The sequence below is a fragment of the Sardina pilchardus genome, chromosome 20, assembly GCF_963854185.1.
Source record: "Sardina pilchardus chromosome 20, fSarPil1.1, whole genome shotgun sequence".
Taxonomy (NCBI): Eukaryota; Metazoa; Chordata; class Actinopteri; order Clupeiformes; family Clupeidae; genus Sardina; species Sardina pilchardus.
Window position 1 is genome coordinate 20,121,427 of NC_085013.1, and position 22,366 is coordinate 20,143,792.

Genomic DNA, 22,366 nt, shown 5'->3' on the forward strand with positions numbered 1-22,366 from the left:
GCTGCTGCAAGAGGTCAGTTGGGGTTGAACTTGAACGTGCCTAATTTGATCGAGGCTACAGCCTATGCATGGGCTATGTCATGACCAAAAATGTATTTTTTACAAATAAATAATGCAAGAATGTATTATTTTGTATGTTGTTTTTTTTCACAGATTTTGTCACAGTCTTGAAATAAGCAATCACACTCCTTCTCATATGTGACCTTCCACGGCGAAATCAGTCACATTGTCAAAATTTTCAAAATCATAGTTATTACGTTTTCAGGAAGGGGCATAATCAACCTTCAAAACGATACCTATATCTAATGAATTGAACGTTATATTACTGAAATATAAACATTCAAAGGAGTTGAGTTCATCCTGTCATGCCAAGAGAAAAACGGAGAAATCTGTCTCTGAAGTTAACCGTCGGCTCAACACTCACAAACGCTTTGTAAGGTCGCCGCTATTAGAAGATTTACGGTACTTGTATCAACGACACAGCACGCGGATGGCTTGGTGGTTGTCAATGAGTGCCTCTGACTTCCTGCTTCCTCTAACTTTCTCACCTCAAGAAACTCACGTTTTTAGACTAGAAAAGGTCAGTTTTTCGGCGAAATGTTTTCACGGTCGTACAGTGTAGACCTCCCACTGTTTCAAAACACACAAAAAAAATCCACGATTTTAGCACAAGTGACATACATGGTCATTTTTCTCAGAAACGCCTGTTGCGACAAGCGACTGGTTTTGCCGTGGAGAGTCACATATGCAAGTTGGTATGGCAAAGTGGTTAACGTTGCAGCACACCACTTGGATGACCGACGTTCGAGACTCGAAGGGAGTGAGCTTTCTAACAGTACGTTCTGTACCTTTTCAGTTATTCATGGGTTTCATCTGGTCCCTTTCCACAGGTGTATTAATCAGGCACCATGCAGTCTACATTGATAATCAAGGACCTTGATTTTATACACCTGTGGAAAGGGACCTGATGGTGTATCAAATCAAGCACCTAGATTATGAATGCAGACTGCATGGTGTTTGATTAATACATGAATTGGGCAAGACCATAGCCACCCTAACAAGGTGTTGTGTTGAAGGTGTGGCTATGCAGATCAATTGTAATTGGTTATATTACATTACATTACATTCAACTGTATTGTCATTGTGCAGAGTACAAGTACAAATTGCATTGATGGACCATGACTCACTCAGTCATTAGAGGGGATGCATCCCCTCTATTGAAATCCGGTCGCTTCTTATTATTATAATTATTAGAGGGGATGCATCCCCTCTATTGAAATCCGGTCGCTTCTTATTACAGTGCATGAAAATGCACTGTACTGTTCTTCCTAGACTTCTTATTATTATTATTCCGCTTACCACTTTTTCTGACCGCAATTTCTCTTCAACCGTTTAACTTAGAAACTTCATTCAAACTTTGTAACGTAGGTATTCTAATGGATCGGGTTGCTATGACTTTTCAACTTTGTAACTTTTATACTTTTTGAACTATTAAATAAAAACTATTAAAATTTCCCCATAGACTTAACATTGGCCTCTATGACGTCACAATCGGGTCGTTGAGCAGTTAGAATCTTATGCCAGGTGGCCAGCCCCACCTGCAGCAGCCCTCTCTCTCTCAGGCTTTAAGCATACAATCTCTCTGTGAAGACTACATATCCTGTTAACTGTTTCCTCTGTCCACAACTGTTTCAAAATAAAAGTCCTCACTGCAATAATACACTATTAAATCATTTAACCACTGAAACTACTCAACTATTTAACTGTTCAACCATTCCAACTGTCAGTTATCATCAACTATGCCTCCAGTCAACTAAATGAATCCTCCATGTACCTAGCAACCAACATAGCAACCATTAAAATTAAGCATTTTTGACAGTTTCCATAGCAATCAACATGATTATACTACAGTAACTTCTTTATTCTTGATAGTGGGCACCATGGATACCCTAGCAACTACTGTTTCAAAATAAAAGTCCTCACTAGCAAGTTAGCATTGTTAGCATGGTTAGCATTGTTAGCATAGATAGCATTTTTTAGCATAACTGCTAAAATGATTAGCTAAGTTAGCTAATCAACATGGTTAGCATTGTTAACATAGTTAGCAATGTTAGCATAGTTAGCATTTTTAACATTACTGCTAGAAATCATCAGCTAAGTTAACTTATCAACCTGGTTAGCATTGTTAGCATAGTCAACATTTTAGAATACCTGTTAGAAATCATTAGTTAAGTTAGAACAGGAATGTTTAAGCTTTAAAATGTCTACCTTAACACCATCAACTCTCTTTAAACTATGCAACCACCATGTTTACCCTAGCTACACCTTAGTAGCCATATCTAAATTTTTTTGCATTTTCATGCACTGGTAATTCCTTGGAATTGCATTTCTAGTTAGAGTGCATGAAAAATGCACTCTATTGTTATTCCAACTATTCTTATTATTATTCTTCAACACTTTTTGTGCGTTTAATGCGGCTTCAACGGTTTAACTTTGAAACTTCATTCAAACTGTGTCGCGTAGATCTTACTTCGGTGACTTGGGCTTTGTATTTTTCAACTTTGTAACTTTTATACTTTTTAAACTATTTAATTAAAACTATCAAAATTTCCCCATAGACTTAACATTGTGATTATGACATCACCGATTAGAATCCTATGCCAGAACTCTCTCTCCCAGGCTTTTAGAATCCTATCCCAGAACTCTCAGGCTTCTAGAATCCTACTGTATGCCAGAACTCTCTCTCTCTCTCAGGCTGTGATAAGACTACAGATCCTGTTCAACTGTTCCCTGTGCCCAAAACGGTTTCAAAATAAAAATCCTCACTTCCATAATTCACTATCAAATCGTTCAACCATTTAAACTACTCAACTATTTAACTGTTCAGCCATTTTAACGATCAGTTGTCATCAACTATTTAAACTACTCAACTATTTAACTGTTCAGCCATTTTAACGATCAGTTGTCATCAACTATTTAAACTACTCAACTATTTAACTGTTTGGCTATTCCAACTGTCCGTTTTCATCAACTATGACTTCCTCCAACTGTTTCTACATCCTGAAACTGTTTCAAAAATAAAAGTCCTCACTAAAATAATTTACTATTAATTAATTCAACTATTTAAACCACTCAACTATTTAACTATTCAGCCATTTTAACGGTCAGTTGTCATCAACTGTTTAAACTACACAACTATTTAAACTTCTCAAGTATTTAACTGTTTGGCTATTCCAACTGTCAGCTTTAATCAATTAAGACTCCCACCAACTGTTTCCTCCGCCCCAAAACTGTTTCAAAATAAGTCCTCACTAAAATAATTCACTAATTAATTCAACTATTTAAACTACTCAACTATTTAACTGTTCAGCCATTTTACTTGCCAGTTGTCATCAACTATGACTCCCACCTCCTGTTTCCTCTGCCCACGACTGTTTCAAAATAAGTCATTAGTACCATCATTTCATATTTAATAATTTAACTAAAAACTATGCAACTATTTAACTGTTTAGCCATTCCGAATTACAGTCGTCAAAGCTTAACTATTTGAACTGCTCAACTGTTTAACTTTTTAACCATTACAACTTTTAATTGTCATCAACTATGACTCCCATCAACCTTTTTTCTACTTCTCCTCTATCTTTGTGCTTGAATGACATTTTAAACATTATCTAACAATATTTTGCAGAAATGTTTACATTTTCATGCACTCGTAATTCCCTGGAATTGCTTTCTCTAGTTATTATTATTATTCTTTTTACCTTTTTGTGCGCGCTATTCAGCCCGAACCGCTTAACGTACAAACTTGGTTGAAACACCGTTCTGTAGATCTTCCAAATATCTACTAGACAATCTATTTGACATTTTTGAGAAGTTTATACTTTTTGAGATATTTGTAATTAAAAGTGTATTTTTCCCCCATAGACTTTAATGGAGAATGTGATGTCATAATGAGCCAGAACTCTCAGTTCCCAGTCTAGTTAGAACACTGCCCTGTGAATCCAACTGTCACTTTTAATCAAAGATTCTAGAACAGAGTTCCACTTTAGAATGTTTGGCTTTAAGCATCTCTCTCTCTCTCCCTGAACTACACATCCTATTGAAGTGTTTCCTGTGTGTCAAAATAAAAGTCTACCCAACAGATTGCATCCCCTCGTGTAATTCCTCGGGAATTGCATTTCTAGTTATTATTCTTTTTACCTTTTTGTGCGCGCTATTCAGCCCGAACCGCTTAACGTACAAACTTGGTTGAAACACCGTTCTGTAGATCTTCCAAATATCTACTAGACAATCTATTTGACATTTTTGAGAAGTTTATACTTTTTGAGATATTTGTAATTAAAAGTGTATTTTCCCCCCATAGACTTTAATGGAGAATGTGATGTCATAATGGGCCAGAACTCTCAGTTCCCAGTCTAGTTAGAACACTGCCCTGTGAATCCAACTGTCACTTTTAATCAAAGATTCTAGAACAGAGTTCCACTTTAGAATGTTTGCCTTTAAGCATACAATCTGGCTCTCCCTGAACTACACATCCTATTGAAGTGTTTCCTGTGTGTCAAAATAAAATCTACCCAACAGATTGCATCCCCTCGTGTAATTCCTCGGGAATTGCATTTCTAGTTTACTGTTGTACTCACAAGTCCTCCACAATAAAGAGGAAGTAGAATAACCTCTAAATATTTGTAAAGGCCTTAAAACCCTTAGCAACAAGGTATACTATGCCCTACTTAAAATGAGTATGTTTGCTTACTGGTGGTGAGGCGTAACATTTAAACTAAAGGCCTATTCGGACGGGATTAGTTTTATGGGGTGACATCAGGTAAAGTAATAATTACCAGGTAATGTAGTCCCGTCCGGACGCGCCATGTCAGTAAACATAACGGAGTATGTCGGTGACATTTACAGACACTTTTACCTTCCGTAAAACGGTCCGGAGAAATTACCTTAGGTAATGTTAATCCCGTGCGAACGCGACCCTCTGTAAAGATGTCTGTAATATTTCGTCACATCCTGATTGGAAAACAATTCCACCATAGTCTGAATGAAAACATGACATGCTGTGTAGCTCCTAATAGGACGTTAGCTAGTTTGCCTATTAGCTTGATATTGTTAGCCATTTCAAACTACTTATGGCATAACATAAAGCTCGTTTGCTAGTTTAACCAACTTGTATGTCTTTCAAATCTGAAAATGCCGCACGTACCTGACGCAAAGTATCACGTGCACAGCGACGAAGATGTGACGGCAGAACGTAAACGTAGTTACTCCTCCCATGTCAAGTAAAATGACAGAAATGTCTAGTCCCGTCCGAATTGGACATTTATATTACAGAGGTCATATGATAAACCTGCATTACTGTACGTCCCCCCATAAAACTAATCCCGTCCGAATAGGCCTTATGACTCATAGCAACATTTTGCACTGCATTACCATTGCCTGTACAAATGGGATACCACAAAGTAATGACTGAAGTTATCTTGGAAGTTGGTACAAAGATGTGTTTGGAAACTATGATGTATTTGAAATATTGGTAGCCTGGCAGATGCATTGCTCTCAGGTGATTTCATTAATAGGCTAATAGATCATACCTAATCAATAGAAGCAGTAGCCTACACCTATTCCTTGAGGACCCCATTGAGGAAGGCGTGCAACTTTTAAGGAGGGCATTCCGACCACCAGCTCCAATAAGAGTCTTCAGAGACCGGACAAACCCACTGGCCTTCCCTGATGACGACCTCTGGGAGAGGTACCGATTTAGTAGGCCCAGCATAGTCTATCTATGTACTCTGTTGGAGCCACGCTTGACTAAGCCAACTCACCGTAGCCAGGCTTTGACCACTGCATAGAGGGTGTGTATTGCACTCCGCTTCTTTGCGTCTGGCACATTTCTCTACACAATTGTTGACGTAGAAGGCCTTGGAAAGGCAACTGTATGCTGGGAAATAAGATGGGTGTACCTTGCTCTGAAGCAGTACCTGAATATTTCCATCACTGGTCATCTGCCAGCCCAGATGATCAAAGAAGCATTTTACGCCATTAAATTGCAGGTATGTGACAGTGAAAAGACATGACAAATAAAGTAACCATTGTCAACATGTAGACAAAGGCTTTCCCAATGTTCTGGGTGTGGTTGACTGCACCCAGGTGCGCATCCAGCCCCCATCTGGACCTGCGGAGCCAGACTATGTTAATAGGAAATCCTTCCATATGTACTACAATCAGCTGCAGTGCCAAGCAGAGGTAAACTTGTGTCACATGTGTACATCTACAATGATTTGAGTTGTTGGACAATTCTTTGGATTTAAAGGGACACTATGCAGGTTTGGCAATTTCATTGCCACTTTCGCTTTTTGTTTTCGCTCGTTTTATGCTTGCAGATTTCTCTGCAGAGCTTCCCTTACAGCTTTAGCTTGTATAATTTACAAAACTCCTCAATCGGTCAGTCTGCCTTTTCATGAGCATGATCGCGAGGCTGGAGACTTTCTGTTAGGAAGTGCCGGAAGTGATGGCACAAAACTTCCATGTGTGGTTTTTCCGCTCAGAGGCGCTAGGGCGAGACTGCCATCATTCAACACGAAATAAGTCAAATAACCATTCCAATGACTCCGAAGCTGATTTGTTAAGGTCAAGCTAAAAAAAACTTGCTAAGTTCACCTTTAAACCCACGACTGGGACAGGCGCACTCATGTTTGTCGTTTGTCCGTCAATGTGAGGACGGAGTTCCTCACTCAGGGCAAACAGACAGTCCTTTGACATGTAAAAATTCTCATGCCATGCTATGCTATGTTGTCTACCACTCCATTCATAAAGTTATCCCACCTCCCAGGTCACCTCCGGAAATGTCGCTGTTGCAGCTGCCAACGCTATAACAACACTTTATTAACATTTCCGGAAAGGTACGGACTCGATTAAATTCATTCTGGACTCTCTATCCGACCACATAAAGGCGTGGGGATACTTCGGTTTGGCTTTAGGGATCCTCTACTCACTACCACGTAAGTGTAGTGTTGTTTGGAACAGTAGAAGAGGTATAAAAATAGCGTTTTGTAGCGGCGAAATGACATGCCCGAGTCACCTCCAGGCTAACGAGTTTTGGCTAAAAACGGTGAGCTCAAACTTTCTCAAAATACATCCGAATGACATGATTTTGGTGTCAACTCAACGTATTTACTCCCAATAGTCCGAAAAGTTGATCTAAAGTGCATTTCACTCCGGATTATCCCTTTAACAAGACACAGGTGTACGAGGAACAAGGTAAACCAAGACACAGGTGAACACAGGGCTGGAAACCATAATTAAACTAACAAGGATCAGGTGAGGGGCGGAGGCACAGGCACAGGCACAGGGAACACATGGCACAGAAATGCATGGCACAACAAACACAGGACACAGGAAGCAACAAAGAACACACTACAAACTAAAAGTCCCAAACTATGGCAGAAGTGGAATTTGTCATGTTGTGAGGTTATTTGCCATCAAAATGATTTTGGAAACATGTTAAGGTAAAAAAAAAAAACTGTTAAAGGTGCTTTAAACATCAGAAAACAACAGGAAATACACTGTTTATCCACATTCCAACACAGAGCTTCTTCTACAAAAAAATATCAACAATATGTATGGGTATGTTTTCTGAGGGGTGGCAAGTCAATTCTAAATTTAAAGCTTGGTTGGCTACAGATCTCAACTAGCAAAATGTGTGCGGCTCTAGGTCTTACTGTATATGTTGACATAACTTTATTAAAGGATGAACATCTCGAGCCCAAATTTAAACAACAGGAAAAGTGCAAAGTGTGAACTAAACTATTGTGTGGTGGTATGCGGGATTGTTGAGCTGATTCAGTGATGCATGCTTAGGATCTTTGTTATTTATAGTATTAAATTAGGAAATTGATTTTGCCTAATTGTAAAATAACTAAAACAAAAAAAAATGTTTGTTAGGCGTTGCACTTTGCCCGTAAAGGACCTTAGTTTTACCTGTATTTGTGAGGTCAAATATGCCAGAAAACTCTACCAAGAAGTGTGGAAATTTGAGAATGGAAAAAGTATGGAATTTTAATGGTATAGGTATAGGACAGGAGCCCTATATCCATTCTATGTCATCTTTAACATAACATAAATGTTAGATGGGAAAAGCAAACTCCCTGGAGGGACATCTCTAAAAAAAAGTAGATACTTATAACCTTGATCACCCTGTTATTGTGTTTATATGTTCATTCCAGGCAACTAGTGTCAGGTTATCATATTAGCTTATGTGCACACAGTAGGCTGGCTGCCATTGAAGTTCTACTGTGAACCATCAACACTGGAAAGATTCTCATGGTCTTCATCGCTGTCGACATGTCAGTCTCCAGCCTTAAAAGATCATTTCACCCATTTGCATTAAGCTTTTTATTGTTAGAAACCCAGTCATATTTTTGAATGGTCGTGCATCATTCCCTCATTTTCCCCTGAGATGGGAGAAAAAAGCCAAAAATTTACTTTTGGGTCATGTGGATAAAAGCCAACAACTTACAGAATTCCCTGCCTTTCACTGCCTTACCAAACCACCCACCAGGAAGTAGACAAGTACACAGAAGGACTCATTAATGTAACATTTTGGCATTGATAAGATAACGATTCTAAAATTAATACGATCATCGTTTTATGTTGCACTCAATCTTGTGGCCATATATCAATATTGCTGGTCTTCAAAAGGAATTAGCGAAAAAATCTTGAAAAAAAAACAAAACGTTAATTTTACATATTTCCATGTCAAATGTCCCGCAAATTGACAGCATATGCTAGAATACCCGAACTTTAACAAGTATTAGTATCGCTAATACTATTTGTGCAATAACTTGTGAATAACATTAGGATAACTGACCTTGTGAGAGCTAGTCCATTCTAGTTTGAGCCAGCAAAGCCTCCTAATCGACAGCCAGTGATCCCAATCGACGTCCAGGCTTGCTGCAGGCCTTGATGGAGGCCTTGATGTTCTGTGCTATATTACAGCTCGTACAGGTAATCTCGTGCATCAAATTCACTTACCAGATCTTCAGAATCCCCATTTGCCAGATCAGTTTCAATATCAGCATTCAATTAATTAGTATTTAATATTAAATCGTAGTTACTTATCAGCTTTCTCCACAGACCGGGAGCCTCTTCCAACAAAGATGGCGGCTATATATTTTAGTTTCTGCAAGTCCCACCGCTAGCGCCCCCTCTTGGAAAAAATTACGATTTTCACATCATTGAAAGCAGGAAGTCCAACATTGAAAACCGTATATCTCCCGTCTCAAGGCAAACTGAGGGAATGATGCACGGCCATTCAAAAACATGACTGGTTTTCTAAAGATACAAAGCTTAATTCTAATCGGTGAAGTGTCCCGTTAAGGCACTGCTTGCTTGATTCACAAACTGCTTAATTAACCCGCAAGCCTTTTAAACGGCGAGTTACACAAATATCTGATAAGTCTGATCACTTTCCTCACCCAAATGATCTGACTGCTGACCTGAAATGTTATGCTGAGATGAGCCAAACTAAATGAGATCGGCCTTGAAGGGATGGAAGCACTTCACCCTTTGTGCTGTCATTATGTGTATTTCCTGGACGAAAAGTTATAATGATGTCTAAATCTGAGAAATTGTGTGACTTCTTACAAATGTTCATACTAAAGCCACATTTATTGAGAATCTAGGCGTAAAAACATGGGATGGTATTTATTCATTTAATTGTTTATTTATTTATTTATCTATGATGGCTGTTGTATTGATTTTGGAATTGAGAATTTCACTGGTATTAGGCATCGACCACTACATTTCTGGTAGCACGGCAAAACAACAGACCTTTGCTAGTGTATCTGATTAATGCTGTGATAATATATAAGGCTATTGTGTCAAAGACAGCTTAAGAAGTTCTTCTTGGGGGGGGTCATGTTCAGTTGATTTTTTTTACGCAAAGATTTTTCACAACCTGTGCATGCAAAGTAATTACCATGATTTTTTGTGTTATAGACTAAGCGAGGTATCACAAGCAGAGATATCTATCGTACTGTAGAGTCACAGGTGAATGTAGAGGTGTGATTGCTTTTGCTCTCTGTCTCCATATGTGTCAGAGGTGGGTCATCAAAGTGTTCCCAGGGTACAAGCCACAAGAGGGACTCTCAGGTTAGAAAGACCCCTCTATGAGTGACCCCACAGATGGGTAGGAGCATCATAGTGGGGGATGTGTGAGACTCCTGCATGCACTAATGGGCAGCCGTGGCCTACTGGTTAGGGCTTTGAGCTTGTAACCGGAGGGTTGCAGGTTCGATCCCCGACCAGTCCATTGCTGAAGTGCCCTTGAGTAAGGCACCTAACCCCTCACTGCTCTCCGAGCACTACGGATGGGCAGGCAGCTCACTGTTTCTCCTCACTGTGTATTCACTGCGTGCTGTATTAGTGTTCACTAATTCACGACATGGGATAAATGCAGGGACCGAATTTACTTCACGGGATCAAAAAAGTGAATATATACTTATATATATTTATACTCATACTCAGAAGAGCTTAGTATGAGTTCAGGCTGCCATACATACATACATGACATTGTAGTCAAACATCAAGCTTTATGCCATGTGTGTGTGCCAGGGTTGGAGGCAGGTTGGCATGCATGACCGCCCACTCCCTGCAACAGTATATATCTTTAACATTAATTTGACCCGTTGTTAATCATAATCTATTATGTATTCATGCAGCTGAGGTTTATTCATGAAGCAGGTTAAGAATTCTGCAACCACATGTTCTCGAGTGTCAGACAACATAGCTGCTCTGCCATGTTTTAATTCATGAAACGACTGTTTGTACAGCGTCTATACTGTACCTTTCTCCCTTACTATGAAAGATGATTGATGATCCATTCAGATTCATGTTGAATGTTCATATATTTAGGTGAAAACCAGGGCCTTTTAGTCATCACCTCCACCCTAAATTTAGCCTAAAAGATTCATTTAATAATTTATTAGAAGATAAGGTGAGTTTTATGGTCGCCCATTAATTGCATGCTTCTTCAAACTTTATTAGTGATGCCTCTCATAACGGACTTTGAATTGGCCTAAATTGAACGGAATGTTAATATTTTGGGTATTTTTGGACAGACAGTGATCCTGGAGACAATATCATTTCTTTGTGTTAATGTAAGACAACTTTATTGATATTTTCACAATCAAATATTTCACAAAGTTATACACATTTTCTTTCTTAAAAATCACAGATATATTGAAAAGATCATGCATGCAATATTTGTCCAAGCCAAGTCTACCGACATTTAGTTCATTTTGGATTATTTAGTGCATCTTGAAAATTCAGGGATACAATTTGTTTTCCATACAACATACATTTTCTCATCTCTCAGTGGTAATCACATTCTTGATTAATCTCAAGCACCATCATACATTTATATATTCATTTGTGTACATATGTAATGATTTTGTTAAAGTATTACTGACCACCAAAATATTTAAGACTACAGTAATTCTTTCAATCAATACTGCTGCTCAATGGTTTACACATTAAGCTAAGTGTCTAAATCTGCATTACTTTCAATGTAAACAGTATATCTCAACCAGTTGTCATATAACAATATTTACAACATACCAGAGTCATACAAAAACAGTTTCAGTATTGCACACAATCCAGCTAGTCCTCTCTTTGTTTGTATCCAGACAACATGCCTCCAACTAGCCAGTTTTGTAAGCTGTCACACAAGCAGAAAACACTGGTGCATCTTCCACACACAGCCACGCACACACACATTCTGAATAAATCTCATTATTTGTGCACTGCGTAAGGTTGATCCCCTACTATACCCTTCACAAATAACATTCTGTTGGATCTACAAATGTTTGTTTATTTGTTGAGTCGTTAAGTTGTTGACGATAACACAATAGATGTCCAGTTCACAAAATGAATTATGATTTCACAAAACCAGTATAGATGCTTGAAGCCAGCGGTCAAATGACCACACTGCACACTGCACTGGTCATCATGATTTAGAAACAGGCCTAGGCTACCACAAAGACCCCACAACATTTACATGCTAAATCTGACTGAATTAACTTACATAAAAAGGTCCAATTATTGTAGAAAACATCACATCTCATATCTCATATTCTGTTATTGCATTCAGCAGTTGTGGAATGCGTTTTTGCACATCTGAGATGGGCTAATCTCTCTCTCTTTCTCTCTCTCTCTCACTGTGTTTGTGTGTATCCCTCCTGATTTCAAATCCCCCACTTCTGATTTCAAAAAACATATGTGGCATACAGTATAATAAAATAAAATAAAAAACATAATGGGACTATGTTGACAAACTTTAAATGAATGTTTTTGTCCTCCCTACCTGTCGGCTAATATAGCTACAGTGTTTTAATATATTAGGCTGTAGCTCCTGGTCACGGGCAGCCATTCTCACTTGATGATAAATTGCATATAGTTAAACAAAATGAAGCTAGCCTATAGCACGACTTTACTGAACAAGTATTACTGAGCATTACAGAATCACAGATGCATATATGCGAGTTAGATGTCATTCCTAATTCAAACAGGTTTGTGGTGTGTTTCGATATTCTTTGCGTAATCTGTTAGGAAAAACAAAACCCCATCCTCACAGAGCACGACATTCCAATGCGACCTTTCAAAGACTTACCCGAGTTAATTTAGCTGAAGTACTTAGAAAAATGTGGTAATGCCAAAGCATGGCAAGAGACAGCCTTTGTCGCCTTTGTTTTTCTTTTTTCTCCTAGAGAAAATGAATTCCAGTACGCAACAAGGCAAACATGTCTGAATGATTCCTGTTCCACACAGATCTATTGCATAAATATATGCTTAGTTCAAGTAAATTAAAGGTTGAGATAGATATCCAAGGCTTTAGATGCATAGGTCCAACAGTCCCGACATACGTCAAATGCATTCATGAAATTCACCGTTGATATTAACTTTATGAGCTATCTTGGAAGGCTAGCCTATCTTCGTGTGTTACTTGTGTTTTTAGGAGGCTATTAGCGTCATTACGTCCAGCGAGCAAAATTAATTGTGGCTGAATGAAAACTTGCACGGAAGAATAAAGTCTTCGAGAGGCCTCGTAGATACTTGGTCCTCTCTAAGAGACCTTTCACCTCCTCACAAGCAGGTATACAGTGCTTAAGTAGCTTGGCCCCTGCGAAGGACAGACAAGCACCTGCCTAATTTCGTTCAAACCAGCCGAAAATCCTTTCAGAGAGAAGTTCTGCATCCTTCTACACTATCCGGAATATAGCAATGAACAGTTTATCATTTTGTAAGTATTAATTATGATATATCTTGTTAGAGACAACACTGTATGCGCTTCTAGCCTCTCTGTGGGCCTAACTTCAGTCTTGATGTTTTTGTAAAATTGCAGTAATGTCGTAGGCAAAGCATTCCAAAAACCTATTTATAAAGCTATTAAAATCAAATGGTTTAATTAGGCTATTAAACTAATATTTCAATTCAGGTCATGATGATCCCTAAGCAATGTATTTAATATATTTAAACCTTTTGCTTGTGATATATTGTGGCCAATGCATTTTTGTAGAAGGATTTCTAAATATCGTGACTATTTGAGATTTTTTTTGTGCATTTTACTATGAAGGTCAGATAAACACCGAACAGTAAACTAGCCTAGTTTACACATTCAGCAGTGTAACTGTCCTTTTTATTTTTCTCTTCTTAAATAGACATGTGTGTGGGCAATCGTCAGAAGTGCTACATATGCGCTCATATTTGCCTTTACTAAGTCTACTGTACGTGCTGTAGGACTGCCTCAACCTATATGTGTTAAACGCGTTTCCAAGTGGCTCATAACCACGCAGCTCTATGTTCCAACATGAAGTAGGCTACATTCTCCTTTTAACCCTCGGATGATAATTGATCGTAACAAGACTTTGCCGGAACATGCAGGGGATTCAGTCCCAGGTGGACAACTAGTCTTTCATATCGCTCTTTGGCAACAGTTCTTATAGAAGGCTTCTAATTAATGTAAATCATTTTTAATTAACTTGAGCTATAAGAATTGAACACTCAATGCAGATTGAGTTCAGTTGTACATCACATGAGGTTTACCTGACATAAACTGCACACCTTTGAAACAAGGTCCTCCATTAACGCCTTAGGCGCTGCTTACCCATCACGGTGATCTAGAGGGCCAGCCTTGGAGCCAAAGAACCACATTAGCCGGTGTCTTTGTCTAACAAGGAGAATTAAGAGGAGGCGCCCATGATCAAATAGGTTACAAGATATTGGCTCGCCATTTTGAAACACTTAATCTATGCTCAGGCATGGAGAGATTTGGCCTTTGCTTAAGATTGGTTGTCAACATGACAAACACTTGCTCCAGTCTATAGACTACATAGAAATAAAGCAAATCTGTCGCTGCATATGCGCATGAAAATAATAATAATAATGATAATAAAAGACATCTCCCAATTTTTTCGTCTTATTCACACTCACTTATTTAAGTCCCATTGGATATTTGAGGCAGTTGGGTCAAGACCTCAGCTCTTACTCCAAGCGCTTCAGCCCTTCACTGACCTCTCCTCTCATGCTGCTGCCTATTGAACCCGTAAACCCAAGTGCAACAAGCACTCTACTGTCCGCACGCTTGAGTCTCCTATGCGCTGTGGAGCACCCTAAGAGGGAAAATAGTATTTGAATTTTAAAACATACCATACCATGCGTTATATTGTCTGTGTAGGCCTAATAAGGAGATAAGGAAACAAGATTGATATCTAACAACAACGCAGCAGGCGAGGCTACGTGACAAATAACATAACATAATCTTAGGATATGCTACTTTCACATCCCCCTCGGAACAGTTTTTTTAGCCTATATATATTTTGTGAAATCATGAGGCCAGACGTGTAATAGCTACGGACTATATGCTCGGGCTGCCTTTACATTAGGCTACACTACTTAACGTGGCTGGACTATTTTATTTCAATTGTGCACATGGTATTTCACCCATTTATGACTGTTTTTAAGTGATAGTCAAAAGATATATTGAAGGCAAAAGCGCAGCTAAGCGCAAAAGACCGATGTATTCATAACCTTCAGTGCAATAGTTCTACAATAATTTCATAACATAAATGATTATGAAGCAATACTTTCTAATTAGGCTAATGATCACGGTTGTGGGCTGTTTTTAACAGGCTAAGCAGATGTTTATTTATTTTCTTTGTTGAATGTCTTCTGCCACCGTGAATGAGTCCATCAACGATATTGACTACATATTGCATTTTTTTCCATTTTTGAAAAAATGTCAGTCTCAAAAGGAATTAGCTCTTTAGTAGGCCTTGTAAATAAATGGATTATTAAGAAATATGTTTAATACAAAACATGATATGAAAACAGTATAGGCTACTGTCTGAACGATACAATATACTGGTTAAATACAATTTGCTATGTCACTGAGAATATTTTTAAAAATCCAAACCTTCGAAGGCTATGCCTTTGACTTAAACTATTCAACCTGAAAAGAAATAAAGGTGTGAGTATATCAAACCATTTTCATTACAAAGGTGCTCAAGCACATGCGCGCGCTCTCCGTGCCACCGTATTTTGTCAAGTTCGCATGACTTCAAATGAATTAAAAATGAAACATGGAAAGAGGAATAATACAGAGGTGCCATGTGGGTTTGCTACTTTACCATAGAATCGCGACGTCATCAAATCCCCGTATTTGTAGAGAGGCCGGCGAGCATGTGTTTATTTTGACGTTCTAAACCATCTAAACAATCCAGTCTAAACATTGACAAAGGCCCATGCGCTTTCACCTGACATTAAGGAGAGTGCTGTTCTTTTCTAATACCGAGCTAACGTGATCGGTCAACCATCCCTGCGTTCCAGTGTTTTCTGAGAGACGAGGTTGATGAGCCCTTGGTCATGCTCCCTGGCTTAATATTCTGGAAGGTTGAGTGTCTAGGCTCATTTACCTAATGGACACGAAGCATGGGCCCTAACGCACACTTTCTAGTGGCCACAACTATAGGCAAACTAAACGCAAATTAAAAAGCGCAGAGGCACACATGTTTAGGCCTAGGCTACAACACTTTACTCTGGCATGAATGCAGATATGCTTAATAGGATTATTTAGATTTGTTATTATTGACTAGGTGTTCAGCGGTAGCCTAGCCATCAAATGTACTCGCAGAGGCCACCAACGGGTTACAGACCGTAAACTCGAATAGAAGGAAAGTTATCTTGGAGGTTCTTTATGATGTTTTCCACAACAGTTTAAAAGGGCTTTTGAGTTTTGTAGCTGAACTTCAAAAACAAGACAAAACGCCCACTCATGTTTAATAAAGTAGGCCTAGTGGAATGCGCGTCCACACAACCTAATTGAAGGACGCCTATGAAACGAGTGCGTGCATATTGGTTAATTTTGTTTGCACACAAGCTGTGTGATATTGGCATAATATGAAGAAGAGCCTGGTGCTGTTCAAGGTTGACATTAGTGACTAAGAAGAAGTGTCTTTGGTCAGTTATTTTCTCCTCGGTAAGAAAATGATTTCACTTCAGATAGGCTGTTTTGAAATAAAGGAATGCCATTCCTAATACTGACTAAATTAATTCCAGTCAAACTTAGACATTATTCTGTTAGCTAGTAGCCAAATCGAAAAATTGAACGAGACCTTGTCCCAACTTCATTGTTTAAACATGATCCTAATAACAATTGGCGTTCACTGACGCCATATTTAGGTTTGGTGAGAAGGGCCCTGTATTTTCTTCTTGACATAGGTTATGTTTGGGTGTCAGTAGCTTTACTACTTTAAAGGGCTACCACCATAATATCACCACAGTGTGTGTGTGTGTGTGTGTGTGTAAGAGAGAGAGAGAGAGAGAGAGAGAGATGTTACATCTACCTCAGAGAAACAGGATTCAGTGTGAGAAATTAATCGCAGTTTATCAACTCTAAACACAAACTTCTGAAACGTCAAGTGTCTAGTGTGCACTATATGTCAACAAAACACACACACACACACACACACACACACACACACACACACACACACACACACACACACACACACACACTCACACTCATAGGGGATAATAACTATCGAGAAACTGGCCATGGAAAGGCAATTCATAATCTTCAGACATGCTAAGGCCTAAACCTAGCAATAGCCTATAGCTGGCAACCTATGCTTACTGGTGGTACTGATCATACATTGTTTATTACTAATAATGAGTTGTATTTTGTCTTCTAGAATAAAGTAGGCCTAAGTGTTACCATAGCTTGACAGAAATTCATCTTGGACCATATAGCATTCTAGATTCAAAAAGCTTTATTGTCTAATATGTTGCCAATATCATCTGCGTAAAATGCGAAAAACGTCACCAATAGCTTGCATTTAGGCTATGAACTAAAAAGTCAATATAGACAATCATTTAAAAAAGCAACTGAACATTTAAAAAATCTTTTCAATTAACTTATTTTGACTCCGATCGAAGGGACGTTAAATGTACTAAAATTGTTCAGCCACTATAATCGACAATAGTGTCATAATTTCCTATAGATACATTTTTTTTTTTTCATTTTACTTTGGGCCACACTAGAAATCCCTCTCTGGTGGAGAAATGATGCTCAAGAAGACGCATAGATTAGGTCATATAATAGAGGGGGACCTTCATTGTGCTTGTGAAGATACGCAGTGGCGCTTATGTCTCGTCAAAGTGCTCTCCAACTTCGGAGAAACTATGGAATTCCCTGTTGACGGACAGCAACGGCGCCGCTTCCTCGCTTGAAAAGCCCTCACTCAGCAATCCTGTCAAACAAAAATGACATGGGCTAAAATATCACAGTGTATATCATACAGTAAAGTCAAACGCAGTACAGTAATCGAACAGAGAATACAAATGTAAAGTTATTAGTTACATTACATCCTTATCTTAAAACGAAAGACATATTTCTGTCATTTATTTTGCTGAAATGTCAATGACCATTGTTTGCTCGTTTAGAACGTTGCTCCGCCCCCCATGTTTGTCGTAAACCTGGCGCTTGGCTACAATAAACCCTGAGATAAGAGCGTCCTGGGCTCGCCTCCTTCTCGAAGGCGATCAATCGGATCTCAGGCGTACTACAAGCACTCTCTTACGTAGCCATCCACAAGAAGAGAGCTGATACAACACTGTTGATCCGCTCCACCAAAATCTACCTGTGCGCTTACTGAACCATGTCGCTGAGCCCAAAGCATACAACGCCTTTTTCAGTGACAGATATTTTGAGCCCAATTGAGGAGACCTACAAGAAGTTTAGTGGCATGGATAGTACAGGGAACCTCGCCTCTCCGCTGGGAGCTTACCGACAATCTCAGGTGTCTCAGACTGGCATGCAGCAGCACTCTATGGGCCACAATGCCACTGTGGCAACGACCTACCACATGCCACACAGTGTATCCCAGTTTTCGCACAGTGCAATGGGAGGCTATTGCAACGGGAGCATTGGGAACATGGGAGACCTCCCGTCCTACCAAGAAACCATGCGAAATAGCGCAGCAGCAACAGGGTGGTATGGTGCAAATCCAGACCCAAGATACTCAACAAGTAAGTTATCCTTTGAATTATTTTACTTTTTACTGACTATTTATGCGACATTTCTGTAGATTAAAGACATGCCTTACACAAATGTTTGTTCAATTAAATTAGATTTGACAACGAATGATGTTTTTAGATAATAATTTTACGCTCATTGTTTTTTCAAAGTAGCTGGTCTGAAAGTGATTTTTAATATTCAACAAAATATTACTCTTGCTCTATGCTATATCATAGGCATTTAAGTTAGCATTAGGCTATACACTTGACTCACATAAAGTTGTCTATACATGTATGTCCATTTGCCATTGAGTTAAGGGCATTCTGCTCATTGAATGGACGCATATGTGTATGTATATTTTTAAGTTTCTAGATTCATGGGACCTTCCACAGGTATGAACATGGCCGGGATGGGGACGCTGACGGGAATGACGGACGGATCCAAATCTATGCCAACTCTTCACGCTGCGCCTCGGCGTAAGCGACGGGTGCTCTTTTCGCAGGCACAGGTATATGAGCTGGAGAGGAGGTTTAAACAACAGAAGTACCTGTCAGCCCCGGAGAGGGAACACCTGGCCAGCATGATTCACCTCACACCGACCCAAGTCAAAATATGGTTCCAGAACCACAGGTACAAAATGAAACGACAGGCCAAGGACAAAGCTGCGCAGCAGCTCCAACAAGATAACAACCTTTGCCAACAGCAGCAGTCCCCGCGGCGAGTGGCGGTCCCAGTGCTCGTAAAGGATGGTAAACCCTGTCAGAATGGTTCCAACACACCGACGCCGAACCAGCAACAGCAGCAGCAGCAGCAACAACAACAACAACAACAACAGAACAACTCGGGGGTCGTGCTTGTGTCATCTAGTAACGCTATGAATCAGCACCAAAACCAACAGGTCAATGCTCTAGTTCAAGCGCAAGACCTGGAGGAAATGTCACCAAGCCCTCCCTCTCTTCATAGCCAGATGAACAGTATGGCTCAAATGGACACTTCCGCTGTAGATTATACAAATAACATGGTCAGTTCAAATTTGCTCTATGGCAGAACGTGGTAGTACTGATCATAACATTTCCTAAATATATCTACTGAAAACATTAAGCTGGAAAAGGCCAAAAGCAGATGAAACATATCAAGCTGAACTATCTGGTGAGGACAATGTTTACCCAACGCGTGACAACGGACATTAGTCACTTGTATGGGGGCATTTTTAAGTAAGACAATTTTTGACCTTTACTTGACACTGGAGAGGCAAGGTGTTTCTGAACTTGTGAACCGATTTTGGACTTCCCTTTAATGCTAACGTAGAATGTTGTTGAATGAGAATGCTGCTCCTTACTCAGCCATGTTACTCCTTACGGGAAGACAGCTGAGTAGGAGATCAGGTATGAAGTTTTGATAATGTATCCCGCGGGGTGACCCTCGCGCCACGCGCCTAATCATCGATGTAATGGTTATTGTAAACTAATGTATTCAAATAGAAGTTAAAGTAGAAACTGTATATTTGGCTAACACTGCTTTTACCTGTAATATAATTGTTTTGAATAATTTTGTTTTATTCTCCATTTTGTAAGTTAAGATAAACAAATCAACCAATTCAAACCAACAAAATACCTGATGGCTGCTGTATATGTTTCAAACCAATTGAACGTTAACAATAAATCACTTGAAAGATATCCCGAGGACTTAATTTGTGTGAAGATATATTTGGAGTAGGTTTATTAAGATGTGATCGTTAATAAATTGAATTGGAAATCAATGTCGAATGAGGTTTACCCACGGCTGGTAATTTCAGTGAGAGAGAATTATGGGCTACTGAAATGTAGCCTGCGTAATTGCGGGATATATCAATAACATGATGGAAATACAGAGAAACCTTTGTTGTATTAAAAAACTAAAAACTAAAAAAAAAACATTTTGGAAGCCAACCAAACAATGTTTTTAGTTGTTAATTGTTCCAATTTACAGGCAATTAATAATGTGAGTGTTTTGGGTGCCTTATTAGGCCTATTTGTTTTTTCGTGAATGGTTTGCTGCACACTCAGACAAAGCAAACACATATACAGAACTAACATTTCACAGGTAGCTAGTCTTTTTTTGTTATGGACATTATACAGGATGTATGAGTTAAAACGCGGCAAAGATAAATATTGAATAAAATATCCGTATCATTCGACACTGGTCAAATATTATCAAATGAACTATGACAGCTTCAAATGTGTGTGTTCTTTTGGCAACGGAATTACTTTGAACTGTTAAAATCAAATGGACCAATTCAGGATACAGTCATGACGTTTACATAATTTGTATGCAATTCCTCAGTATGGTAATGGATAGACTATCTCCAACGCGCAACAGTGATTTCAAGGTTATATGCAAATAATAATAATAATAATAATAATATCTGTATTTTGTTTTATAATTTGTGTGATCACGTGAAAGCTATCCACAGTTACAATGCAAACTTTAGTGCTGCACAGACATATTTGATTTGCCTTTTTTTTTTTTTGTAAAAATCTGTCTTTGAGGAATAACTCCCCAAACCCCCTACATCAGTTCTGAGAACTTTACATAAAATGTGATTGTTGGTTGTGGGTGAAAACATTTTCATGGCATGTAATCCCACAGAGCCTCACTTTTTTAGGCCCTAAGTCTTAATTGTGGCATGCTGCAGTGTCATCAGCCACAGCTTTTCCTGGTTTGCAAATTATTCAGTGATTTGGTCTCGTGGGCAAGTGTTCAAATGTTTGTAGAGAAAACAGTCAGTGAGACCCTCAGTGTCACCATCAATGATGCATTACCCTATACAACTACTTGTTATAAAGTATGCTTGAAACAAGCGATTGTGTTGAATGAGTTGTTTAAGTGAATTACTGTATGTGTTGAACAGCAATGGCTGATGGATGGGGAAAGGAAGATTTAACCAAGAGAACCTTTCTCATTTCAAACTCGTCTACAGCTGAGACTTCATTTGATACTTTAGTCTGTAAAATGAGAGCTGTATGGCTCCATTACCAGTCCTTGAAAACATTAGAGCAAATGTGGTATGGCTTTCATGGTTGATAGTTACTCTTGCTGTTGACCAGAAGTATTGATGTTAATATTTAAAAGTTCTAAATGCTAAAAATAAGTGCCACATAAAAATTAGCCTCTTAATTTATTTGGAGATACAAATCTGTCGCAGGTAAATTGATTGCATCTGGCATGCAAACTTAGTTCTTTGTGAAGTCCAACGGACCTCCAGTCTGGCCTGAAGTCATTACAGGGCCTGACAGCCTTTTTACCACTCAGAGAACACGTAGATTGAAAATGTTGTCTGGCTGCACTTGTAAAAGGTCAGTTGGTCATTATAAAATGGCCTGCATGTGATGACAGTCATGTCCGCGTTTTTGGAGCCAGCACCTTTGAAACCATGCGTTAACCTATAGGGCCTCCTGATTATATGATACAACATGGCAACACTGTTGTGGAGATGAATGTGTTGCCAGATTGCACCAGAATAACATGGTGTGGTTAAATAACAGATCATTAGCTTTCCCTGGCCACATCTTTTTTTGTGTGTGTGGTTGTTCAGTGCACTGAAACATGCTCTCTCCCCCTGGCTTAAACTGAAGTAGCTACTTGTTGTAGCACCTTGATGGTGGTGTCCTATCCCATAGTTACATTTCGTTTTAAACCATACTTGAACTGTGGCGACAAACTATTTTCTCCTGCCTCCATACAAAAAAGTTATGTTGATGTACAGATATTTCCAACCAGTATAAAACTTCTAGCTCTACATGGATAACTTGGCTA

General features: G+C 39.0%; 1 protein-coding gene across 2 annotated transcripts; it reads left to right on the forward strand.

Annotated features, from left to right (window-relative positions):
* The first annotated feature begins 18,212 nt into the window (after window positions 1–18,212).
* On the forward strand, window positions 18,213–19,893 carry nkx2.4a (NK2 homeobox 4a). 2 transcript variants are annotated; one of them, XM_062523284.1, is made up of 2 exons: window positions 18,213–18,582; window positions 18,937–19,893. In XM_062523284.1, exons 1-2 carry the CDS (start codon window positions 18,213–18,215, stop codon window positions 19,626–19,628), a joined length of 1,062 nt encoding a protein of 353 aa, XP_062379268.1. In that variant the 3' UTR covers window positions 19,629–19,893. The 2 variants fall into 2 exon arrangements, with proteins under 2 accessions (XP_062379268.1, XP_062379269.1); XM_062523285.1 differs by having other exon boundaries at window positions 18,964–19,893.
* The last annotated feature ends 2,473 nt before the right edge of the window (window positions 19,894–22,366 follow it).

Bases quoted from the DNA above. Each gene is read 5' to 3' on its own strand.
- nkx2.4a (XM_062523284.1), top strand. From the start codon at position 18,213: ATGTCGCTGAGCCCAAAGCATACAACGCCTTTTTCAGTGACAGATATT. The intron at 18,583-18,936 runs GTAAGTTATCCT...TATATTTTTAAG, and splicing joins AGACCCAAGATACTCAACAA to TTTCTAGATTCATGGGACCT.